This window comes from Mesitornis unicolor, unplaced genomic scaffold (assembly GCF_000695765.1).
Source record: "Mesitornis unicolor isolate BGI_N332 unplaced genomic scaffold, ASM69576v1 scaffold11212, whole genome shotgun sequence".
NCBI classification, from domain to species: domain Eukaryota; kingdom Metazoa; phylum Chordata; class Aves; order Mesitornithiformes; family Mesitornithidae; genus Mesitornis; species Mesitornis unicolor.
The window spans coordinates 55,482-81,143 of NW_010168536.1; the positions used below are offsets into that span (position 1 = coordinate 55,482).

Genomic DNA, 25,662 nt, shown 5'->3' on the forward strand with positions numbered 1-25,662 from the left:
TGTTAAAAATAGTGAGTGTTAACATCCCACCACTTCTGCTTGTACAGGAGTTTCATGAAAACTGTTGAACCAGTTCTCTGAAAGGTGGAACCTCAGATGGGGCAACTGTAGAGTTAAATTCCAGATATCTGTTTTTCCTTTTCCCTTTTGTTTTACTTTGATCTTCTTTGTAAAGGAGATATGATCAAAAGATGTATTTTTCCTTTTTTCTACCCCTTTTAATGTTCCTGACTTACACTTCTCTGCATTTCTTGTTTTATAGGTGGGCTGGATCCTCTCCATCCTCGATGAGCTGCAACTCAGCCCCCCACCTCCTGTGGCTGTCCTTCCACTTGGTACTGGGAATGACCTTGCCCGTACCCTCAACTGGGGTGGGGTAAGCGCTGACGGGGGTACCCTTACATACGGGATCTCAACTTACTGGTCTGACTTGGTTGTGTAGGGTGGAACTTCATTTTGGTTAAAATAGCAGGGCTGTGTCCAAGGTCTGCTTCAGTCAGGCAACGTGGTTTGGTTCAATTTCCAGTTTGGGTCCTTGAATTTTCCTAACAATGTAGTTGTTGTAAGAAAAGTGTACATTGATGTGTCTGTCTGGTATTTCAGGCCAAGTAATGAGGAGGATATGCAGCCTTCTAATTTAGACATTGTTAAAACTTTATTTCTTTGTGTTTATCCTTGACTACACCACTGGAGTTATTCCAGGCAAGGCAAATATACTTTTTGTTCCTCTCCTTATGGTCTTTTTGCCTGCCCAAGACTTTTGTACCTCACCACTAGCTTGTTAAAATGCTTGATATATCGAAATTTAATGATATTTTCAGATGTTCTTAGACACATTTGATCTGGCCTCTATGAAAGAAGGGAAGTTTGCCAGGTAATTGGCGAGTGACTTGCTTTCCTTTTGCTATGCATGGCTCTAGTGACGCTCCCTCTGCCATCAGGGTTACACAGATGAGCCAGTGTCCAAGATCCTGTGCCATGTAGAAGATGGGACCATTGTCCAGCTGGACCGCTGGAATCTCCAGGTTGAGCGCAACCCTGATTTGCCACAGGATGAGCTGGAGGATGGGTCACGTAAGGTTAGAACCTTATTTTTCCCAGGGAGACTATAGGATGCTTAAGAGGGTCTTTGGGTTACATCGTAAGATGCACAAGTGGGGAAGCTCTAAAACCTTTTAGTTCTCTACTTGCATCTCTTCCTCTTGCCCTTTTCTTGTGTCAATGCTTCCAGAGGTGTGTAAAATGTAATACATACCAGCCATTTATTTGTTGTTTGTAAGTCTTAGACATTGAGCGTTTATCTCAAGAATTAAGTCCTAGCAAAAACCCCTGGCATCTTATCTGAAAGCTTATTGGTTTGGGTTTTTTTGTTTTGTTTTGTTTTTTTATCCCTCTAGTTAACCTGGGGTGGCAGGAGAAGCAACCTTGTAACTACCATCCATTCCTAAATTATAGACATAAATCTTAAAACAGGATGTAGAATTTTATTCCTTCAGATTTTGCTAATAGATAACTGTTTCCTGCTTTACAGCAAGGAGTAGTGTATTTTTGTATTTATCTTCTTTGTGTATGGATCTCCATATGATCTTGATAGTTGGAAGAATGTGAAAATCTTTGTGAGGGGATCACATTTATAGTAATATGTCATTTGGACTGGAGATGTTGGAAGTATTGCAATCATGAAAAAAATTGTGAACCATTTTCCTCTTTTCAGTTATAATTTCCAATGTATCTATTGGATGCCACTGTTCTCTCTCCACAGCCCTGCTGGGCATATGTAACGATGAAGAGGCCAGATGTGTTCTTCCCTACCTCATGCATCCTCAACAGAATTAGGGCTTCTTGTCTGGGGCTTGCACTGCTCATGGTTATATATGAAGCAGGAAGAACAGCTTGAGTTTCATTTGCCATGCTGAGCTTGAAGTGCTAGCAATTAAGAAAACCTTCATATTGACACGTTAAGTGGAGCAACATTATGGGAAATCTCAATGACAACATAAGGAACCCTTTGTGTTTACAAAGATACACATATGATCATAAAGCACGGTAGATGTGTTCGCGTTCTTTAGGCTTTTCACAGAATCACAGAATATTAGGAGTTGGAAGGGACCTTGAAAGGTCATCCAGTCCAAGCCCCCTGCCAGAGCAGGATCACCTAGACTAGGTCACACACTTTTCTATCTGATAATCTTCCACAAGCTATTACTAACCTTCAAAGCAACCTTCTGCACATGTTTCCCTAATATTTTCCACTTTCTTCTTAGGTTTTCATGAGATCCCAGATGTAAAGTAGTTAATTTCTGCTGTGTCATGGAATGTTTCATTCATGTTATTTTTACATGTATTTTTATTATCCAATTATAGCTTCCACTCAGTGTCTTCAATAATTACTTCAGCCTTGGATTTGATGCACATGTTACACTGGAGTTCCATGAATCTAGAGGTAATTATGAACTTTTTATTTCCTTAGCCTTCAGAATGGGCAGTTATTTTATGTATTACAAATGGAGTTGGATTTAACATCCTGCTCTTATAATTCAGAGGAAAGCTGGAACATAAAACCCCAAGATACAGACACAAGTAGGAAGGGACTTTGTGATTTAAAAATCTAGAAGGAAAAACGGCAGTCACTGGAGGAAAAGGGCTGAAAGGGGAACTTTTCAGTTTTTGATCTTCTGAAGGAGATACCAAGTTGTTGTGGTTAAACTGGAGTCAACTAAGCACCACACGGCTGCTCGCTCACTTGCCCCCTTGTGGGAAGGGGGAGAGAATTGGAAGGGCAAAAGTGAGAAAACTTGTGGGTTGAGATAAAGACAGTTTAATAGGTAAAGCAAAAGCTGTGTGCACAAGCAAAGCAAAACAAGGAATTCATTCACTGTTTTCCATAGTCAGGCAGGCGTTCAGCCATCTCTAGGAAATCAGGGCTCCGTCATGTGTAACGGTTACTTGGGAAGACCAACGCCAGAACTCCCAATGTTCCCCTCTTTCCTCCTCCTCCCTCCAGCTTTTATATGCTGAGTATGATGTTATATGGTATGGAATATCCCTTTGGTCAGTTGGGGTCAGCTGTCCCAGCTGTGTCCCCTCCCAACTTCTTGTGCACCCCCAGCCTGCTCACTGGCAGGATGGTGTGAGAAGCAGAAAAGGCCTTGACTTTGTGTAAGCACTGCTCAGCAATAACGAAATCCTTGTATTAGAAACACTGCTTTCAGCACAAATCCACAACATGGCCTCATACTAGATACTGTGAGGAAAATTAACTCTGTCCCAGCCAAAACAATCACATTCTTCACCTCCCATTCCATTGCATTTATGTGTTGCTCAGGTTCCACATTAATACAAACTCATTACCCATCACCGTGCTTCCCATCCCTTGATATAATACACAGATATCGTTCCCATAGTCTATGGACCACACCCGTAAAATGTCTACTGAGTTAATTTAGTCCACGACATTGGTCTCCATCTGTTTTGGTGGTCACTCGGGACAGGAGAAGTGGTGTGTTGTGTGGAGTTACTGGGCACCAAAGCCAGCTCAGGTTGGGTCGCTGCTACACTTGTACTGCTTCTTGTAAGGCTTCTCCCTCCTTGGTTCAGGAGGTTTCTGCTGGAGTAGTTACTATAACATGCAACTCAAATCATAGATTACAACAATTTAAAGGTATTTCTATTAAAATCCCCACTCCTGGTCCCTTTGGGCCAGGTTATAGAATTTAACATGGGAATGAAGTCTTCCCCTTGCTCCTAGCCTGTCTAGAAACAAGAAGATCCTGCTATAGTAATTCTCATAAAATGCACCTCAAATCTGAGGTTACAGCAATTTAACGGTATTTCCATTACAATCTCCACCCCTGTCCCTTTGGACCAGGCCATAGGGTTTAACATTGTAATTGACTCCTCTTGCCCCTGTTCCAGCTAGGACTTATCCACAGACTGCAGTCCCTTAGGAGGGTACCTGTTCCAAGTGGAGCCTTATCTCTGAGCCACAGTCTCTTTAGGGGTATACCTGCTGTGGCATAGTCTTATCCACAGTCACATTGAGGCGTACCTGTTCCAGTGTGGCCTTACCCACAGCCACAGTCCCTTCAGAAGTAAATGTGCTTCAACATGGCCTTACCCATGGCTGTAGTCCCTCCAGGAGTGCATCTGCTTTGTTGTGGGCTTATCCACAGCCACACACTTTGAGGTGCTCCAGCATGGCCTCATGCACCGTCATTGATGCTTCAAGGTGTACCTGCTGCAGCGTGGACTTACCCAAAGCCACAGATACTTTGAGATGTACCTGCTTTGCTGTGGACTTATTCATGACCACAGACACTTTGGAGTGTCCTGTTCCTGCAGAGTCACAGGTCACAGTCCCTTTGACTCTAGTTCACACTGGAGTTCCAGCCTGTAGAGTACAGCAGCACAGAAACAGCAGCAATGCTCTGGCCATCTGCCAGCCCAGGCACATCACCATTGCTGTTATCAAAATGTTTCCAGGTGCAGCAGAATAAAATGATCAGCAGTACAGCAAGCAGTGAAAGCAAAAAGCAGCCACTAATGAGCACTAGACTCTAATATGCAGCAAAGCAAGCAAGAGCCCCATGGCAAGGAGAGGAGCCTGCCAATTAATAGCTAAACAGCATTAACAGCTATAAATTTGACCTAGCATATTCCAATCAAACATGTCATTATCTCGAGCCCTTCAAGCCCCATGTTGAGTGACAAAAACGGCTGGTAGGATTAACCCCAGCTACTATGAAGAAAATTAACTCTATCCTAGCTAAAAACAGCACACAAGTACAAGCACAAAGGAAGTTTATGCAGATGCAGAAGTGTCAGAATAAGAGCAGAAAGAAAAACAAATGTAAGTTAGTGCCAGTTTTCCTTCCAGTGTGGAGGTGGAGGGAGGAGAAAAAGTTGCAAGGCTGTGGAAGTAGCAGGGCAGCAGGAGGATAATTGTGTTCTCAAACTGAACAGCTGTTACCTATGGATGAGTATAGCATGATATCATTGGGCTTGGTACAGACCCAGAGTGTCTCTGTGCAAGGAAGGTTTTAATGAAGTCTGTGAAACTGTCAGGAATTTGAGCTGTTACAGCATCTTGTTTGTCCCCTTGCTGATGGCAGTTATATCACCCCATACAGATCCAAATGTGGCTTAACAGGTGGCCTTTGGACTGGTGTGAACTGCTCTATCTATATTGTTTTGACAAGCATGCTTGTATAAACAAACCTTGGTCAATTGTCTGTATTCAGCTTTTGGTCATTTCTCCTTCATATGTAGGTATTTTTTTCTGAATCATAGCCTCCCTTATCTTTACTTTCATACTATCAGAGTGTCATTTCAAGATGAAAAGATAGCACTCTAATGCCATGCTAAATAAAGAGCAGGCTACATGATGGAATGAGCTAATGCATATTTAATAGTGTTTAAGACTGCTTCAAGCTTTAGGAATAATAATGAGGGGCCACAAAAGGGCACAGGAATGAAGTGATGACAGCTGTATGCATTTTTTTTATGAATGCATCGATGAAATGCACAGCTACTTTCTCACTTAATGGAGGCATTACTTAATAATGAAGTAATGGAGCCCTGTAAAGAATGGATATTATTTCAGAGATGCCAGTGTTTTAAAAATTTACATGGGTGAAAAAATACTTGGCAAAGCAAGCTGTGAGAGCTTTTCATAACACAAGTGTCTGCTCTTGCAAGTCATTACTGCTGGTGTCTTCCTTACCCTCTCAAATGCTAAAATATACAAATGAGTCTTCTGTGTTTTAGGAGAGAAAAGCCTATAGCCTTGGAGGTGTTGCTGGTGTGTAGGTTTTATTGTGGTTCATGTAGAATTAAAGTGTAAAGCAGATTCTAATCTAATTTACAATTGATTACAATCCAGAGAAACTATTAGCAAAACTTAAGCAAAAATTAAAGCACATTCATGGCTGTTGCCCATGGTCCATTCAGATAAGTGGTTGTATGTGGTTACTTATGTTGAGCTATTGTAATCACATACGGTATTAAAACAAACAAACACAAAGTCCCCCATACACATACCCCCTTATCCCCTCTCTTCCTCTCCTCCACCAAACCAAAATAAATTAGATTCATTTGAACTCTCAGCCTATCAGGACATTTTATGCAATAGGGATTGGTCAACTGTTATATTTAAAATAAGCAGTATTTGCAATGTCTCAGAGGAACCTGTACGTGAATGTGACCTTTTCCATGGCAACCTCTACACTTGTGACTAATCAGATTGAGCCTTGAGGGTTGGCTCCAAGCCTAATGCATTTAGCTCTGCTTCTTCAGGAAGTGTTCTGGGTAGTGACTCTTTCCAGAGTTGCAGTTTCTTCCCTTGTTACCCTTATGCTTTGGTAGGTCAAGGGAGATGCGATTTACTTTATCCTTGTTGACATGCTCTGTACTCCCTCAGCTCTTCAGGACTGCTCATTTACAGGACATCTTCCCCCTGCTTATATGTGCACAAACACATGCGTGCACACACACACACATATTCACTCGCTCTAACACTTTCCTTTTCCTACTTCCTTGGTGGCTTGAAAAGGATGAGGATGGAGTGACCCTTGGATAGGCAGTCAGTGATTTATGCCTACAATTGAAATTACACTCTAATCTACTTTAGGGTCTGTTCTACAACGCAGTCCTCCCTTGCTACCTGTGCTCATCTATGTCACAGGTAGCAGCAGTTCAGTATGTTGAAGGTCCTTGACCTCAGAAAGGCTCCTTTTCTGATTAGCCAGTTCCAGACTGGGGGCTTTAGTTCTGGTCAGTGTTTGTCGTAAGAGCCAGTGCCCTGGTGGCTGTTACCCAGAGTCATTGGGGATAGCCACATCAGCATGGGCACTGAGCCTTCAGGAGCTTCTCACTTCTTAGCATAGGATGTTAAGACTTTCTGTAAAGAGCTAGGAGCTCAGTAGTGAGATGAGATTTACTTATGCAGTTAAATTAATGGTTTTAAGAAGAGGTGGCCCTGACTGCATTCCAGGCTCAGCCATAACACAGCAAATGGATAACAGTGGCAGGGCAAGCAATCAAACAAGAAACACAGAGTAAGTAGCTCATTCTTACACAGTGGAACATTATGTTGTGAGATATAGTGACTTCAAAAGAACTCGAAAGCGTTGTTTCATGTGGCCATTTGAGAAGGAGTAATTTAGAAGTGTTCCCACCAGTGTGATGCTTTAGCCAGAAGGACTATCCTGATACTTGGATGTTTTCACTAGGGAATTACTGAGCAAGGTTAGGTGGTTGATACAGCCACTGAATACAGTGTCAGAAGGGCTGCTTCTAAAATCTCTGGATGCCACAGGCTAGGAAAGCTCTTCCCAGGGAGCCATGAGAATGACCTGTATTCTGGGAAGCATGCCTTATACTGAGAGATTAAAGGAGCTGCATTTAGCTTATCAGAAAGAAGGTTAAGAGGCGATTTAATCACTGCCTATAAGTATTTACTCAAGGAGAAGATATCTGATAGTTGAGGGCTCTTTAATCTGACAGAAGTTTAATAAGATTTAGCAGTTGGCAGTTGAAGTCTGAAAAGTTCAAGATAGGAAAAAAACCCCACATTTATTTTAACAGAGAATAATTAACCATTAGATGTGTATTGCTACTGGACTATTAAAATTCTCCACCACTTAGTCTAATCAAAATGAAACAGCCTTCTTTGGAACAATTAATAACTTATTTTCTGCAGGAATCTTTGGGTAGAGATGTCTGTTCCTCTTTGTAACACATCAGAATTTAAGTGTTTGTTTCATCTTGTAATTTTCTAATGCTTTACTCTTGCTTCAAAGCATGGGTTAGTGTTTCATGGTTTTCTAGTAATTCTTGGAGGTCTGTTCTGCACTAGTAGAAATAGAAGTCTCACAATTGGGAGGGATCATAAGATGAATAGTATGAGAGGTGCTAAATTAACTGATTAACCTCTTTGCTCATGTTTCGATCTATTTCCACTGTACAGGAAAGAGGAAGAATTCAATATCAGTATTTGAAATCTGATAGATTATGGCACAGACAAAGGACTCTTACACAGGAAAACTGTTTATGTTAACATTTTCACTGAGTGATGTGTGCTAGAAGCTCTATAGTGCTAGCAGGAAATGTGACAATAAAGTGGAGTCTACTGGTTTTATTAGGCTGTTCATACTTTTCCTTTTTATCCTTTCACAGAAGCAAATCCAGAGAAATTCAACAGCCGATTTAGAAATAAAATGTTTTATGCTGGGGTGAGTTGTGATTCATCTTACAGAATGATGCTAACTTAGTTGTTTGAATGTTTTCTTAAGTACCTTCGCCCTCACTTTCTCACATCAGGAGCTCATGCCAGTTTATTTTGCCTGTTGCAATTTAAAGTGCACATGTACTATTTCTGGCATTGCCTCACACTTTTGGAAAGTGCCTGAAGCGCTGTTGTTTCACAGAGCTTAGCAGGTGAGAGAAATGCTACTCCTTTGGAGGTGGTACTGGTCATGTCTTGCTCCCTCCGCTTCTGGCTCATAAGCTTCTCAACAAACTGCTCTGCTGCTTTCAAGGTTTGGGCAGCACATTGATACTGACTTTCATAGAGAAATTTCCCAAGTATTTTAGCATGTATCTTTGTAGCTTGGAGGAATAGTCTTGGATGTAAGGGGGGGGCAGAGATCCGCTGTTTAGAGTGACTAATTTTCGTATTTGAATACGCAAATAAAATTACCCACCTCTGCATTCAGGAGGTACATGGAAAACACTTTATTCTGAAATCCAGTTATTAAGAGAGAGACACTAATTTGATAATGCATGACACATAATCTCTTTCTGGATGATGACTCCCACCATACCTATGTGCCTTAAACACGGAAGCAAGTATGTGAACAAGAATTTGCATTTATATCCTTGAGTGCCCAAGCACCTTCTTTGGTTAACCTTTCAAGAGAAGAAGTGTCATGCTGGGGGGCCAGGGGTGGGGTGGTGGTGTGTGGAAATCATATCTCCTGAGAGCAAGAAAGAATAGATTTGACAAAAGGATGGCATTTTGGTAGTTGGCTCTCTTTTGGGATAAGAAATGAAGAAAGAGAAATGAGGAAGCACTGATGACAGTTTCTCTGCTAATTTCTGTTGCAGGCAGCCTTTACAGACTTTCTCCAAAGAAGCTCAAGAGATTTATCCAAGCATGTTAAAGTTGTGGTAAGTATAAGAAATTGTGTCATAGTGCTGTGGGAATAGGGGGGGAATGGAGAGAGAGTAAGGTGAGAGTTTAATGGCTCTGTTACTTTTCAGTTTTGAGCATGACATTTGCAACACATTCCAAGGAAAGTCTTGGGAAAGTTGTTACAAAGCAGCAACACTTCTCTTGTCTGTGGCTCCATTCAGCAATTTCTCTGTGCTCTGTCACTTTGGCTTTGTAGTGTGATGGTACAGACCTGACTCCAAAGATCCAGGAGCTGAAGTTCCAGTGTATAGTGTTTTTAAACATACCCAGGTAAGCTAAAGATAGATGTTTAGAGTTAAAAAAGAAAAAAAAATACTTAAAAGTTGTCCTAGACTGGGTGGATGTGCAGGGAGAGTATTGCCACTGTGCTGCCTTCTTGGGAGCTAGGTGCTTATAATACTGTTAATTAGCAATGTGGAATGGAATCTGAGTTCAAGGTGCAGCTAAACCATCCTTTAAAAAGTTGAATATCCTGATACAGAGATAGTAAAAATGATTAACAAACATGCTTTCAAAAGCTGTGTACCTGATCTGCAAACAAGATAGTAAAGAATTTATTGGGTTGGAAGGGCCCTTTAAAGATCATCTAGTCCAAGATGCTGGTCTTTCGCTCAATTAGAAGCAGAGTGTGAAAAGAGTGTGTGGAGGAGGAAAACAGAGGGGGTGTGGGGAAGAATTGATTTTTTTTTTTCTTGTAAAGGAGCACCAAACCATTGAAAGAAGTTTTGGGTTTTTTTTAACATGTTAGAAGCTGTCCCGAAAAGAAATACAGCTGTGTTCTTAAAAGTTGTCTATCTCCTCTCTAGAGCAGTATTCTCCAAACCACCCCGATGTATGTATATTTATTTTTAAATTATATACATATACTATGGTACTAATTTATTACATACATTATAAAACATATACACAGAAATAAGTTAACAAATGATATGATAAAAATGAAACAAACATTAAAATAATGTTTTTTTCTTCTTTATTAAAAATACAAACAATACTTCCTTCACATACCCCAATTGTCTTATCTGTTTTCGATTTTTCTTGCACATTCCCTGAGATGCGTGCACCCCACTGTGAAGACCACTGCTTTGGACAACCTACTGCTTTTCTCCACACACAGTCCCAAGCACTTGATCTTTTGAGTCCCGCACTGCCCTCATTGCTAGCTTTTACTTGGTGTCACCTCTCCAAAGTTCCCCCTTGCTACTCTTAGATCACTTTTACATCCATTCTTTAATGGTAGGAAAGATAGATACCACAGCTGCATCTCTTCCTGATTCTTATTTTTCCTGCATCCTCAAGCTATGAAATGTTTTGCATTCCTTTTGCTGTTAGAGCTTCTGAGCCAGCAGAGAGAGAGGAGATAGAGCTCCAAGGATGGAGTTGCTGCTGTAGCCCCATGCCTGCCTAGCAGAGGAGCTAAGCAGCTTTCTGGCTCAACAGCTCATCGGCAGAAAGCAAAGCAAGTCGAGAGAACTAAGTGCTGCTCCTCTGTTATCTGTTTCCTGGTGTTTCCCTATTTTTGTCTCGTAAAGGAACTTGCTAAAGATTATGATGGATACATTTATGGTTGGTGTACCACCTTGGAAACAAGAGACATATTTTTCCCTTTTGTCCAATCCCTGCCAGCATAACTTTAATTGTCCCTGAACTGAATCCTTGAATGGATATCTGGGTACTTCTGGAGGATGGCAGAACAGGCTAATAGTCAGACTACTAGACAGGACCCATAAGGGCAAACTGCTTTCTCAAAGCTTGCTTTTCAAACCCCTTTCTCTAGGTATTGTGCTGGCACAATGCCCTGGGGAAATCCTGGAGATCACAGAGACTTTGAGCCTCAGCGCCACGATGATGGCTACATTGAAGTCATTGGGTTCACCATGGCCTCACTGGTGAGTATATTGCAGGTGCTATCCTTCCTGCAGGTGCTACCAGATTTGGTGAATTCTCTGGGTGACATTACAAAGGACAGGTTACTGAAGAACCACCATGGTTATACATATTCAGTCAGCTAAGACCAAAATGTGCTCTGCTCCTAGGTTTTAAATGAGGAGGAAAAACTATAGTTTTCTAATAAAAGAAGTGTTATTTAATAATAAAAGTGTACTCTCTGCAAACTGTGGCTGATTTGCATGTGCAGTGCTCCCAAGGCAAACTGCAAGATTATTGCAGTAAAAACAGCATGCATGCACGTTTGTACTGTGGGAATATTCTGTGGTCATATAGTTAATGCTGTTTCTTTTTAGGTTTTGTATATTTAAATCTATGGCATAAAATTTCTTTTTTCTTTTTTCTTTTTTTTAAACTAGCTACTGGAAACAAATATGAAATGTTATAGAAAATGATATGCACATACAGTTTGCATATGCCTACTAAAACTGCAGTGAAAATTTAGTAATAGCTGAGCAAAATTTAGTAGTAGCTGTGTAAAATTTAGTAATATTTCTGGCACAGATGTTACCTCTCTTTTTGTTCTGCTAAGGAAAGAAAATTCAACCGACAATTTTCATTTGGCAGTGCACTGTCTGTCAATGCTGTCCTTAAAGTGAACTAAAGCTGAGTTACTGTAAAAGCGATCTCACTGTAAATACCTTAGTGTCATACTATCACAGTGGTTAAACAAGGTGCCAGGCTCTTCAGAGGATGATTAAATGCAGTCAAAGAGTTGGTAAGTTACCCCTGTGCTAGTGTTAATCTGCTAAAGGCACTGCATCTTAAATTTAGTGTGGCCAACAGAGGGCAAGTATTAGGGCTTCCTAGCAGGTTTCTTTAGATCATGCTTAAGTCCATACTCTTAGACCTTTGTTGCTGCTATGTCTTTTGTGGACTAGCTTAAAGCTAACATGGATAAGTCCATTATCACTAAACTCACACATTTGTTCTGTGACCTGCCCTCAGTGCATATCACATTCAGTTTATACCCACGATAACGGTGTTTGGTTCCTCTTAGAGAAATTCAGACAAATCTAATCGTCAAAGTATGCAAAAACAAAAGGTCACCTTGATCAGCAATCATTTCTTTGGAAGTATGGGTTAAGGATTCTTTTTTTGGCATCTCTCTCTTTCTTTTTTTTTAATGGATCTCTAGTGGATTAGGGAAATAACCTACAAGTAAGCAGAGCTTCTAGATCTTGTGTAATAAACATTTGTTTCTTCACTTCTAAAGATTTTACGGCATGTTTCTGAAAAAGTTGACAAAAGTCTATTAAGCATGTACCAACTAGCAATTTTCAGCTGGAATCTCTTTGGTATTTGCCACTAACATGTCTCTAGGCACTCACAGTAGCTAGAGTGATCTCAAAGCTAACAACAATTTCATTTGGGACTGAATTTAAGTAGCAGGGCTTTTTGAGCTGCTGTTTCTCTTTAAAGAAAGCCTAGTTCAGAACTGAGGGTCTACAGGACTGCATTGGTTGTGATGCTGCGGAACTGCTGTAACCCTGCACTGTGTTGCTATAATCCTGAATTGCTCTGTCTCTCAGATGTGCTTGGTCATACCCAAAAAGGTCTTGTGAGACCAAGGAATGTTATCAGTTGATCCATAATATTAAGTGCACAGAGCAGGTCTTGACTTGTGTTTAGGCTGCTTTCTCTTAGTAGTGCATTAATATAGGAATTTTTCTGTGCATCTGATAGGTTAGAGTTAATAGTCACACTACGAATCGAAAAAATACATTTCTGCCCAAACATGTCTGCTTAGAACTTGAAGGATCTGCTCGTTGCCTTCCTTGTTTCATTTCTTTGAAATGAATTCTTGAACATGATATTTGTTTTTAATATCATCCTCCTGTGTGCTCTTTTCAGCCTGTCTAGTCTCAAAGTTGAGTTGCTGTCTAAACTTTCACATTAAAGATTTTAGATTTATCTAATTCACGTTAAGGACTGTATTCTTTTCAGGAAGGGAAACTCATTTCTGTCTCGCAGATGTACCCAATTAGGGTTGTTGTTTAAGAGAGCAAATAATTAGTAGCATTACTTTTAGTGTAAAAACAAATGGGCCAAAACCAATTGAAAACATTAAGAGGTATTCATTTGTGCATGCACATGTGTGTGCAATATGCTTGACACATACCAAGATGATGAGACATGCAGTGCATATGGTTAGATATCTGCTTGTTGCCCACCACTTTTCCTTGTGAAATTTTAAGTCCTGCTTGGCAGTTTTGGGGTGAAAATACATTCATTGTGACTCATTAGAATGCCTTACATGTGGAATGCTGTGTAATGGATGCTGTCAGCAAAAGTGCATTTCGGATTTAACTGCCACAACTATCATTACTGATGTGTCGTTTCTTTGTCTTTCCTGTTTGGTTCTGGTTTTGATTTTTTTCTTTTGTTTTGCTGTGGGGTTTTTTGTTTGTTTTTTCCAGGCTGCTCTCCAGGTGGGTGGTCATGGAGAGAGGTTGCATCAGTGTCGTGAGGTGACACTTTTAACATACAAGTCTATTCCCATGCAAGTGGATGGAGAACCCTGTCGATTGGCTCCCTCACTTATTCGAATCTCCTTAAGGAACCAAGCCAACATGGTGCAGAAGAGCAAGAGGAGAACATCCATGCCTTTGCTGAATGAGTGAGTTGGATTATGTGCATGTCCTGATGACAGCAGGCCCATTTGGGGCAGCATATTCAGTCACGGATTTTGCATGTACTGGACTTGCAATGCATTTACAAAAAATAAATAAAAATTTCACACCTTCTGAACTCCCTTTCCACTGTATTGTAAATACTTACCTGTTTTTCTTCTATTCTTTTATCTTCTGGAGTACTCTCTGTCTTGCTTTTAGAAAGGTGTTGTATCTTTCAGTTATTTAGAGAGGTTTGTGCAGGCTCAGCAGTGTGCCTCTTGGCTTCTGACAGTTCTGCATATGTATGCTATTTGCCTTTGACATTCTTTTGATTCATTTTTCTCAACTTTATCAATCTGCTTTTTAAGCTCCATTGGAGATCCTGTAACAAATGGCCATAATCAAGAATTACTCAGGACATCTTGTAGTCTCTGCTGTGGGAGCATTTATGGAGAAGGACCTGGAAGCCCAGAAAGGGCTGTTTGCACTTTGTAGGAAATCCTGCTCCAGTATAAAAACCCAAATGAGAAATGAGTAGTCTAAAGAATAATAGAGAAAAACTAAGATAGCTGGAAAAAAGAAACGTGAAAAAGAAAAGACAGGACTAAAATTCCTTTTCATAATTAAACCTTATTTGTAAGTACTGCAAAGATATTTTAACACAAAAAAGCTTTCAGATTTTAACCCGTGAAATGCCCATCCAATAAAGTAACTTAGATTATTCTGTAGAACTGATTTTTGTACTTCTCATATAGAAGGCCTTCATCACTGCTAAAATGAGTTACATAGTAAGTGTCTTTGCTGTTTTACGTCAATTATTCTTTAAGTAAAGCAAAACCCCTCTACAAAGACACCAAGCTAAAGGCCTAAAGTTATCAAGGATCATTCGAACATGATCCATTCATGTTTCATTGCTTCATTCAAACATGCAGTACTTAAAGGGGGTCCCACAGGAAAGGTGGGGAGGGACTCTTTTTCAGTGAGTATAGTGATTCGATGAGTGGTAATGGTTTTGAACTGAAAGAAGATGATTCAGATTAGATATTAGGAAGACATTATTTGCTATGAGGGTAGTGAGACACTGGAACAGGTTACCCAGAGAAGTTGTGGATTACCCCTCCCTGGAAACATTCAAAGTCAGGTTGGATGGGGCTTTGAGCAACCTGGTCTGGTGGAAGATGTCGCTGCCAATGGCAGAGGGATTGGAACTGGATGATCTTAAAGGTTCCTTCTAACCCAAACTGTTCTGTGATTCTATGATCCATGCACTAAAGTTTTCATTTTTACGGGCAGGTGGGTGGGGGTTTTGCTGTTGCAGCTGTAATGGTCAGGCAAGGTTTATGGTTTATGAAGAGTTGTAATATCTTTCACTAGACTAACTCACACAACTGGAAAAAACAGGCAAGGTCTCAGGCATGCTTTTTTGTCTTAAAGGTTGTCTGTGTCTTTCAACTGTATCATCTAGTGGAAGATACTGCTTGGTGTCAAACTTTGACTCTAGCCCTTTAGAGCTTCTTGTCAGCTGCTGGTTGTCAATCTGTTCATGTAATCAAAGCCTCTCCAGTTACTTTCAATATCTTCCTGTTTAATTTAGCACTCTGTGGTCTCTTCCGAAGACTAATGCTTTAAGCTTCAGTAGAAGCCCATATCTGTAATGTGCATTTCCTATTTGCCTGGAAAATATATGAGGTATACTCATCTTTCTTGAGCAGTGAAGAATACCAGGCTTTTGCCTGTGGGCAGCAATGCCCAATTTCATCCAACCACATCTCAATTGTTTGCAAAAGCTAGAATCAAGCAGAGAGCAATCCTGGAGCATCTTTTTCTGCACTGAGGGAGGCTAATGCAAATGCGAAATGAAAATTCCTGGTATTTTGATCTGGTAATTAGCATGGTTAGGCTTGGATTTTCAGATCTGAATTTAAACTGTGGTAGGGAAATACAGATTCAGAATATATGCCAGTTGTCAAGAGGATCTTTTTTGTGGTTTTTCTTGGTTTCACTGTGTTATGGTAGACTACATTGCTGTCAGTCCTTTGATTTGGCTGAGAAATTTGCCTGCGGACCTATGTTTTGTGAAAATACAAATCATCTGTCAGGAACTCTAGTCTCAGCCTCACATATCAGAAATGCTGTGTGTATACACTTATATCTACGTCTATACCTATAGATCTGTGTGTGCATGTATTTTGCTCTCAAGTGTTGCTGGGGAATGAGAAGAAGGAGTTGAATCTCCTGACATGATAAAAAGTAAGTGGCATGTTAAAAGTTAAACTCTAGGAAGCATTCAGTATTGTAAGAAGTTCATTCAATAAGATGCTGATTTGCAATATTTCACAAGAGAGAAAAATTTCAATTAAATATGTTTATCTACATTTCTTAACTTGAGAGCTGGACTGTATCTCCTTATTCCATTGAAAACTCCCAGAAAGCCTTATATTTGATTGAACATGATACATTATTCTCTTTTTGACTGTCGTCTGAATGTTAGATGTGTGAGATAAGTAAGTGGGTCTGGAGCTATCCCGCTATTAGCTAGCCAGCTGTTCTTGAGCTCCTTGCCAAGAAAGTGATTAAAAAATTATCTTGCATGACAGTAACACAGAGTTGCTATTATTGTCAGCTTTGATATTATTGCAAGATAAGGAGAGCAGTAGGAGTGCTCTTTGGAGTTTTAGCTAGTCCAGTGTCATAAGTAGAAAAAGAATTAATTTGAAGAAGTCTTACACTGCATTTCTGTTTTCTTACTCTGTTCTCCTTTGTTCTGGAAGTTTTAAGGAGCAGGGATTTAGAGAGGATAGTGAGCTTGTTGCTTGCCTTGTGCAAGCACTTGGGTTTCCAGGGAATAATGGTATCTTAAAATTGAAGATATGTAGTGTAACTGAGTGAGAAGAACAGAGATTTCATGCTTCTATCACTTGGGAGCAGCAGGGCTTTAGAAACATAATTCTCTTCTGACTGTAAGAGAGAATGAAACTCCTATATGTTAAGAGTCCTTGTGTTATTTGTTATGGAATAATTTGCCTTTTTTAAGGTATGGGGTAGGTATTCAGCAGCACTTTTGACAGTGTAAAGGTTACTATTTTCTGGCAGCAGCATGAAGAGCTTCATACAAGCTGTTAGAGAACAAGTAAATACAACATGCTGCATTTTGTCATAGCATGTTGAATTACTGGCAATTAATATTTCATTCAGTTATTTCATCTTTCTCTGCCGAATTGCCTACAGACAAATTTCTCAGTATGTTAATTGTCCCAAACTATTAATGGACTATTTGCTGCAACTAGTGATCTTCTTACTGTTCATCAAGCATTATTTTTTTAAAATTATTTCCTTTCAGAAAGTTAAGCTGTTTTGATGTGGAGTACAGATCTTATGAGTACTCTTGAGGATGATCTGTTTATGGCTTGTACTCTTCTGATAACTTTAATATTTTTAGTCAAAGCATAGTGAAGGAAAGTCACTACTTGGTGAATACAGTTACAGTGCTTCTAATTTGTTTCTACTGGAGGCTGTCCAAACATAAAAGGCAGGCATAATCTCTTGCTCATCCTACAATGTTCTATGATTAAGATAAGTAACAGTCCAATAAAGTGTTTCAAGCCAGTATCGACTTTTTAGGTGCAAAGAATATGCAGAATAAGGTTATGGACTGAAACAAGGCAGATAGTGGGATTGTGAGGAAAAAAGGTGGATTTCTTTTCTTCTCTCCTCATATGTCTTCTCTGTTTGCAAATTTTTGCTACAAGCAGATCAGCAGACTCAGTTTTTCTGTAAAAGAGTGAGTTAAGTTCTTATTCTCCCTTAGGAGACTTGCCAGTTAAGTTCTTATTCCTGTTCTTCACTACTGATCATGGTAACATGTGAAAGAGACAACACATAGCTTGTTTTTCTGTGATCAAGCCAGGAATGTGGTTCTTGTGATCTATAAGCAAAAAATGTCTGGAATAAGACGAGAAGCTGTGGTTCAATTTTTCAGGAGTAATTTTTGGATTGGAGACTACAGTTTAATAAGCTGCTCAGTAAGTTTCAGTTAATGATCACTTCTGAACTGGCTTTTAGTTTGGATTGAGGAAGAATGTCCTGCACTCTGGAAGACAAAGAAGAGGGAAGAGCTTGCAGATAAACCATATTCTTTGCACTTCAGAGAAACAAAAGGACCATCTGAGTATAAACACTAGAAGACAGTCAGTTTTGGGAGTCACTATATATAAAACGCATGTTTCCCTAAGGTACATGAAAGAAGAATGAAGACAGCAATTTGTCAGTGTGGATACAAAATCTCCAGTAAGGCTATCTTTTTTTCTTAAACATTAACTGAAGTTGGCCAACCTTTGAAGAGAATTCCATCCATTCAAATCTTGGCTTTGATGTTTGTTTGCATTTCTGGACCTGCTTCCAAAGTCTGCTGCCTTGAAATTTTTCAATGCCTGTGGAACGAATTCTGAGGCTCCTTGTCTTCCCTGTAAAGTTGTGTGCCTAGCTTGTTGTTTGTCCTCCTCACCCATGTCTTCAGAAAGCTCCTGTCTACCATGTAGCAGTGATTTTCTCCATTTGCATGTCTTCTGTTGCTCTTGGCTTCCTAGTGTGAACTTAGAGCTCTGCATGTCTCTTCATTCAACTTTTATGTGACACATTCCTTTTGTTTCTGTTTAAAAGTTGTATGTCTGTCTTTCTTCTCTTCTTCTCTCTCTCTCTCTCTCCTGCCTTTTTCCTTGTCTGTCCACACTGTGTGCTGCCTTTCTCCTGGCCACTCATTTCCTGCTGCCTATAGTATCCATAAAGTGCAGTCTGCTGACCTGAGGAGAGTCTCAGCTCCCCCCGATTCCTTCACTGTGTGAGTATCTGGCTTTTCTCTACTTTCAAAGTTCCACAGTTTCTTGCTGTTACCCTGTGTGCCATTCAACTGGGAGATGGGGCGATAAAATCCAGTCAGAAATGGGAAGCAGGAGCTTGGGTTACAACATGACAGGCATAGGGCTGTGGCATTGCCACCAAAGGCACAGTTCCACAGTACCCGAGTAAGGTGAGCATGTCTGATGATGGTGACCAGGTTGAGCCAGGAGTCTCTCTTGCCAGACAAAACCATAGCAACAGGCAAGTCTGAAGTTAAGTGCCAGGCACCATACCTGGAAACAGCTTAAATGAGAGCTTTTCATCCTTTGGTTTAATCAAAAACATACTGGGAACAAGCTCAGCCATAAGCTGTATCTTCAGATAGAGCTGATCAAAACTGGTCCCTCAGAAGAATGGTGTAACACTGGCTGCAGCTGCCTTCAAGATGGAGACCCACTCCTCACCTTGGCAATATCTTGATTGTCAGCAGCTGCACTGTACTAACTTGCTAGGTAGTAGCTTAATTATTCAAAAGCCTAATGTCTTTTTAAAATGTGGTGAATTGGCACTTAAAAACTCTTGTACTGTTGTATGTTCATGTCTTCCAATTAATTCTGTTTATGGAAACAGGCCATATTATGAAAACCTGTATGTGTCCACAATCAAAAACCAACCAACCAAAAATCCCACCGAAATTTCAGCTTTGTAGAAAAGGGTCTGGGGGTCCTTGTAGACAGCCAGTTGACCATGAGCCAGCAATGTGCACTTGTGGCAAGGAATACTATTGGTATCCTGGAGTGCATTAGGACTGTTGCCAGCAGGTCAAGGGAGGTGATCCTTCCTTTCTGCTAAGCACTGGTGAGGCCACAGATGGAGTGCTGTAAGCAGTTCTGGTCTCCCCAGTATGAGAGAGACATAGAGTTACTGGAGAGAGTTCACTGAAGGGCAACAAAGATTACTAAGGAGCATTCCTTCTATGAGGAGAAGCTGAGAGAGCTGTGTCTGTTCAGCCTGGGAAAGAGAAAAGGCTCAGGTGTGATTTCATCAATGTCTATAGATATCTCAAGTAAGGGTCTAAGGAAAACTGAGCCATGCTTCTTTCAGCAGTGCCCAGTGACAGAACAAGAGGCAATGGGCACAAATTGAAACACAGGAGGTTCTCTCTGAATATCAATAGAAACGTTTTTACTAAGCACTGGCACAGATTGCCCAGAGAAGCTGTGGAGTCTCCATCTTTGGACATACTCAGAAGCTGCCTGAACATGGTCCTGGGCAGCCTGCTCTGAGTGGCCCCTGCTTGAGCAGAGAGTGGACTAGCTGACCTCCAGAGGTCTCTTCCAACCTCAACCATTCTGTGATTCTGTGAAACTTCAGAAAGCTGCAAGCTTCTCATTGTTATTTTGCTAACAAAGAGAGATTTCCAGTTCAGTATGCCTTATCACTGGATTGTGTTTGCTGTATTTTGCTGAGGAACAGAAAGTAATACAAATAACTTGTTTCACTGATTCAGTCTCTAAGCAAGCCTTTAGAGAAAAAGTTGAGATAAGCTTTATTGCTTACACAGAACATTAAGTAAGCAGTGGGTTGGGGAGAATGAGTATTGTTTCCACGTTGAGGGATATCCCTTGGAAAATGACCTCCAAGTTTTGATGCAATTCATTTGAATGTCTCATTTGATATCAGCTGTCAGGATAAGGCAGAGAGAGACTCATGGGCCCCAAACTAATTTGTAAGTCAAAGATGTTCTGTATCTTAAATCTGTAAAAATAGATTAAACATGCTGCTGCACTGTGGCTGGCAATTAATGTGTCTGGCAAATTAAAATAAGAACCCATGAGGTATTAGGGAAATTTGATTTGGATTGCAATGGCTTTGAGATTCAAATGTTCCTTTTTTTTTTTTCCTTGAACAACAGAGAAAGAGGCTGACTTCCAGTTAGTACTGAACAGCAGGGAAGATTCTGCTGAAAGCTGGTGGTGGATGCAGCCTGTGTTAGATAAATTTCAGATTTTCTGCAGCAGGATATTCATAGGAATTTCAGGCAGCCAAAATTACTAGACACGTATGGTCTTTGTTGCAGAGACAGTAGAGCTGTAGTATGATCCATTTCAAATGTTCAGGGTACAGAAGTAAATACAAGCGTTGTATTTTTGATTGAGGCTCTTTTAAAAGGAAGATAAAGACTTAGATTTTCCAGCTGGATATTAGTTGAGATGAGAAGGATGCACATGTGAGAGTATATTTGTGTTATGTGGTTGATGCAAAAGAGAAAAGTGACTAGTTGAAAAATGAAACATAGTTGACTTACCTAGCTCTTACTGCCCTTTTACAAATGAAATAGGCATTGTGGATATTCAGTGATAATTTTTAAAAAAATTATAAAATGAAAATAAAAATATCACCTTATCAATAAATAGTTTCTAATCTTTTATAGAGTTTACAGAGTAATGATTGCAGCAAGGTATGCATATATAACCTGGTTGAATAGCAAAGGATTAATAGGAAATAATCTTCTGTTTTTAGAGATCAAAATGCCAAGCAGAATCAGCTTTGTGGGTTGGGTTGAATGTAGGTATTGTCTATAGGAGGAGAGTCTAATAAAGAATGGTAGGAGACAAGGCATAAGGGAGAAAGTGTTCGAGTGAGCTATTCTCAAAATGCTTATTTAAGAATGAAAATGCTTATATGTATCTTCTCCCCTTTCTTCATTGCATAAATTAGAATCACAGAATCATCGAATGGTTTTGGTTGAAAAATACCTTTAGGATCATTGAGTGCAACCATCAAACCAGCCCTAAGTCTGCCACTAGACCATGTTCCTAGACATGACATCTACTTGTCCTTTGAACACCTCCAGAGGTGGTGACTCAACCACCTTCCTGGGCAGCCTGCTCCAGTGTTTGACAACCCTTACAGTAAAGAAATTGCTCCTAATATCTAGCCTAAACCTCCCCGGCACAACTTGAGGCCCCTGGTGCAGCTACCTGAAAGGACGTTGTAGTGAGGTGGGGGTTGGTCTCTTCTCCCAAGTAACATGCAATAGGGTGAGAGGAAATGGCTTCAAGTTATGCCAGGGGAGGTTTAGATTAGATATTAGGAAAAAAAATTCACTGAAAGGGTTATCGGGCATTGTAAGGGGCTGCTCAGAGAAGTGGTCAAGTCACTGTCTCTGGAGGTGTCTAAAAGATGGGTAGATGAAGTGCTTAGGGACATGGTTTAGTAGTGGACATGTTATGGTTGGACTTGATGATCTTAAAGGTCCTTTCCAAACAAATGGGTTCTGTGATTTTATTAATTATAGAGAATTGAGTTTCTTTTGGGTTTTCTGGTCTGTTTTTCTTGTTTAGCAAGTGGGCCTCTGTTTAGTGAGGTCATCACTATCTGAGAATCCACTGGGCTTGGAAGTGTAACGTGTGAGAGAACTGCAGCTAGCATGATGGAGAAAGAAAACAAAGACCAGGATTCTACCTGGCACTTTGGTATGTGTTTAAATCTATGTGTAGGTCTAGCCTTTATACAGCAAAATGCTCAAACACTTGCTAAAGCAAGTTTGAAGCAAGGAAGTGCAAAAGTGTTTAGTACAGTTGGGTTAACCTGGCTTATCTGGGATAAGACTGATCAAATGGAAGAAAAAAAATGTGGTGGAGCTTATATTTTTAGGGGCATTTTTTTAGCTAAAGAGCTTAGCAAAAGCTTTGCCTTAAAGTAGTGGTGGACTTCTGTGAAGCATTGAAATTTGTCCATCAGAAGAGATTGTATGATTCTGCTTTGTTGTGTCAGTTCATAAGTTTTAAGTAGATGAATGCTGTGAAAACCACCTTCTTTTTAATGAATAATTTCCAAGTTCTGCCAATGAGATCTCAAAAGTAAGGTTAATTTCTTTTTCTCTTCTGGTTGCTGCTTTCCTTTTTCCAATTGTTCTAAGCACTGGAACATTTAATTAATTTTGAATGTTTACTTTTTCTCTAGGAGATAGGTAATTCATTAATCTGTCACTGCAAACATGCTCCAGAGGACTGTGATTCTTTTATTTTTTTTCTTCCTCAAGTTTATTTTTTGCAAGAGAGAGGTGGTAGAAGATCTCCTTTTCCTATTCTGTTTACTGATTCATATTAATATCTCTGTGTGTAGGTTGTCTTCTGGAAGTTCTATCAGAATTTTTTTGCTGGATTCTGTAGAGTTGTTGGACTGTTTATTATTATTATTTCCTTTCACTATGCAGACACAGCATAAGAAATGATTCGCAGGGTTCATAAATAATTGATATAGGGATTAGGGCATATATAACTGAAAAGTCTATCTTCCCACCAACCTGGTGGCATGGCAGAAGTGTTATCAGATTGCTGTGCAGGAGTGCCAAGGGCAGGACCCAACCTCACTCTGCCTTTCTTTCCTGGGTAATTGGAGGCAGGAGCAGGTTCTTGAGAAGACCAGCTGTGCGCCAAGGGAGTTGGCTGGAATCCTCTTGCCTGTTGCTGGATGTTGAATAGGGGTGAGAGGAGGAAGTCACTGCTTCATCAAAAGCTGAGTGTATTTGCTTGGTGAATGGAAGTAAATCAGGTTCTGCGGGTAGTCTCAGAAATAGGTGCAAGTGGCTTTGCTTCTGTGAGTTTGAACAAGTGGTGGAATAAAAGGGATTTAAAAATAAAAATAAACCCTTCTCATTTTTTCCTGTCAAAATTCTGTGGGTTTAGATTTTTTTTCTGTGGCAAGGGAAGTTGGTGGATGGGGATGATAACACTTCTAGGATCCCAAAGAATACTATAGGTCAAGCATAGAAGGGAAAAAAAATGCATACCTTTTCTGTGGAGAGTAACTTCCAGCACTGGCGTGAGTGGTATTAAAAATTACTTATAAACAGTTTCTCTAGGTTGATGTTGACTTTCTAAGACCTATACCTGTAAAAAGAATGATTCTGGTTCTGATGTGTAACCTGGTGCACCATGGAATGGATATCTTCTCACAAAAGGGTAGGCTTAAAAATTAAATTAATTGTTCATATTAATGAATGTCTACATGTTCTAAGAATTTCCAGAAAGCATGTCCTTTTCCTTATAATAGGAATTACTCAATATCTAGGTGATCTTCTGTATCCTTGTGGAAAAGTAAAATGCTGTTTGTCTGACAGAAGGTAATACAATTTCACTGTACTGTTCAGCCATTTTGCAGCTAAAAAAAGGAAAGAAAATAATTCTCTATTACTGAAATTACATATATTTTTTTAATGCGAGTGGAATAATTTTGACAGGATCTCATAACATCTCTGTAGAATATCTCATAGTTTGTGCCAACTAAATAATGTACATAGCTTTTCTACAAGGCTCATTTGGATTGTTACTTAACAGTGTCCTGAATGTGCACTTCTCGTCCATGCTAATAAAAGTCCATCAGATAAAATTCAATATGGTAAACTAGTCTACCTATGCTCCCGATTTGAGAAGATTGATATTTAGGTTTGTGTTTAAATGAAACCATTATAGCTAATCAACATGAATTAACAGAATGTTTCAGTTGACCTGAATCTATATTTATGGTCCCATGGGGTATATGACCTTTAGGATGTAATTCTGTGGATTGCTGTGTCTGGGGAATTAGGTTCTTAATTAGATTCTTTAGGAGGTAATGGAATTCATTCATCTGTACTTCAAATTACTTTTCATTGACTATGTAACACTCCATTTTGAAGAATATTAGGTGTAAGAGATTTAAATATTTTCGGTTGAATTGTGATGCAGCAATTTCCACAAATTTATTTATAAATTATCTTCTGTATCTGGAAAGCTTTTCTTCCTCTCCTTATGGTTTAGCAAGTTGTTTTATGCAGTGTTTAGAAACATCAATTTCCATTAATACTCTACTGATGTTTGCTTTCAGTGACATTCATCACCCTATTATTAGCTTTAACATAGATATGCTTATATACTTAAGCTTTGTGGCTGCAGAGTATGCTGTTTGAATAAGATAAATTGTGCAATTTGTACAACAATATGGATTATTATCGGTATCTGTGAAGACTACAGAAGTATTGATGGTGGAAGTATTTTCCTCAGCTGCATTAAATAGAGTTCTGTATGGAGCTCTGTGAGGGAGTTCATTAGTTGGATGTTAAGGACAATATTCCCTGGTGTCAATTACCAGTCCAATAGCACAAAGAATGAATATTCATATAGTGAATTTTAGAGCCAAAGCTATATTGAATAGGTAATGAAATTTGTGAGACACTAATATAATGTCAGCCAACAACTGTTTTCTGACAGAGCAAAGAGTATTTGCAAATAAATAATGAACAAAACCTTCATATTTCAGTCACTGAATAAATAGGAGTTTTTGTGTGTGTATATGTACAGGTTACACTTTTATGACTAAGGTAGCCAAACTTTTCAAATGGGCAAAATGGCAAGTTCTATTTCTCTCTAGTTGTATGTTTTAGCACACACAGCTTGCTTATATAGTTGTAGTTCCATGTCTTTATAAAAAAGGGGGTGAACAGGAGGAGAAACAGGAGAACACAAACTCTTGGCACTTGCCAGCTGATTATTCTCCCACACTTGACCTGCATAGGAACTGTTTCTCCTCAGGTGATACATTACGTTTAAAATGGTGTTTTTTATAGAAGCGAATTTAGAAATATGCAGTACACTTTACCAAAAAAGGGTACTTTTTACAAAAGCATGGGAAATACATTCTTAGGTATTTTCTAGTTAAGAGGTGCTTTTGGAGAGTGTGTGTGGCTCCTGGAGCAACAAAAATATTTTAGATTTGCTGTTGATTTTAGATCTTTTTTTCTCCTCCAGTTCCAAGCCAATAAAAAGAGCTTGTTCACTTTTTTTCAGATGAAGGGACTAATTTGACTCAAGAAGATGATGCTGGGGATGCAATAGGTTGCAACTGGCTTCAAGCCAGGAAATAACATTTCTAAAAAGAAGGTGCACATTTTTCTTTCTTAGCGACACTAAGTAGTGAGTCCGCATAGCTACAGAAGTCAGTGTTGTCTTTCTTTCCCCTTGCTGCGCAAAAGCTGTCTTGTCCTCACAAGGAAGTTGTAGGGAGACAGATGGTAATTAAGTAAGG

General features: G+C 39.7%; 1 protein-coding gene across 1 annotated transcript in view; it reads left to right on the forward strand.

Moving 5' to 3' along the window:
• Positions 1–25,662, forward strand: part of DGKI (diacylglycerol kinase, iota) — a 121,013-nt gene that overhangs the window by 22,802 nt on the left and 72,549 nt on the right. The window contains 8 exon segments of the mRNA XM_010179049.1: positions 263–376; positions 942–1,079; positions 2,365–2,443; positions 8,176–8,231; positions 9,106–9,168; positions 9,390–9,463; positions 10,971–11,082; positions 13,561–13,760. Coding sequence (XP_010177351.1) covers positions 263–376; positions 942–1,079; positions 2,365–2,443; positions 8,176–8,231; positions 9,106–9,168; positions 9,390–9,463; positions 10,971–11,082; positions 13,561–13,760 — 836 coding nt within the window.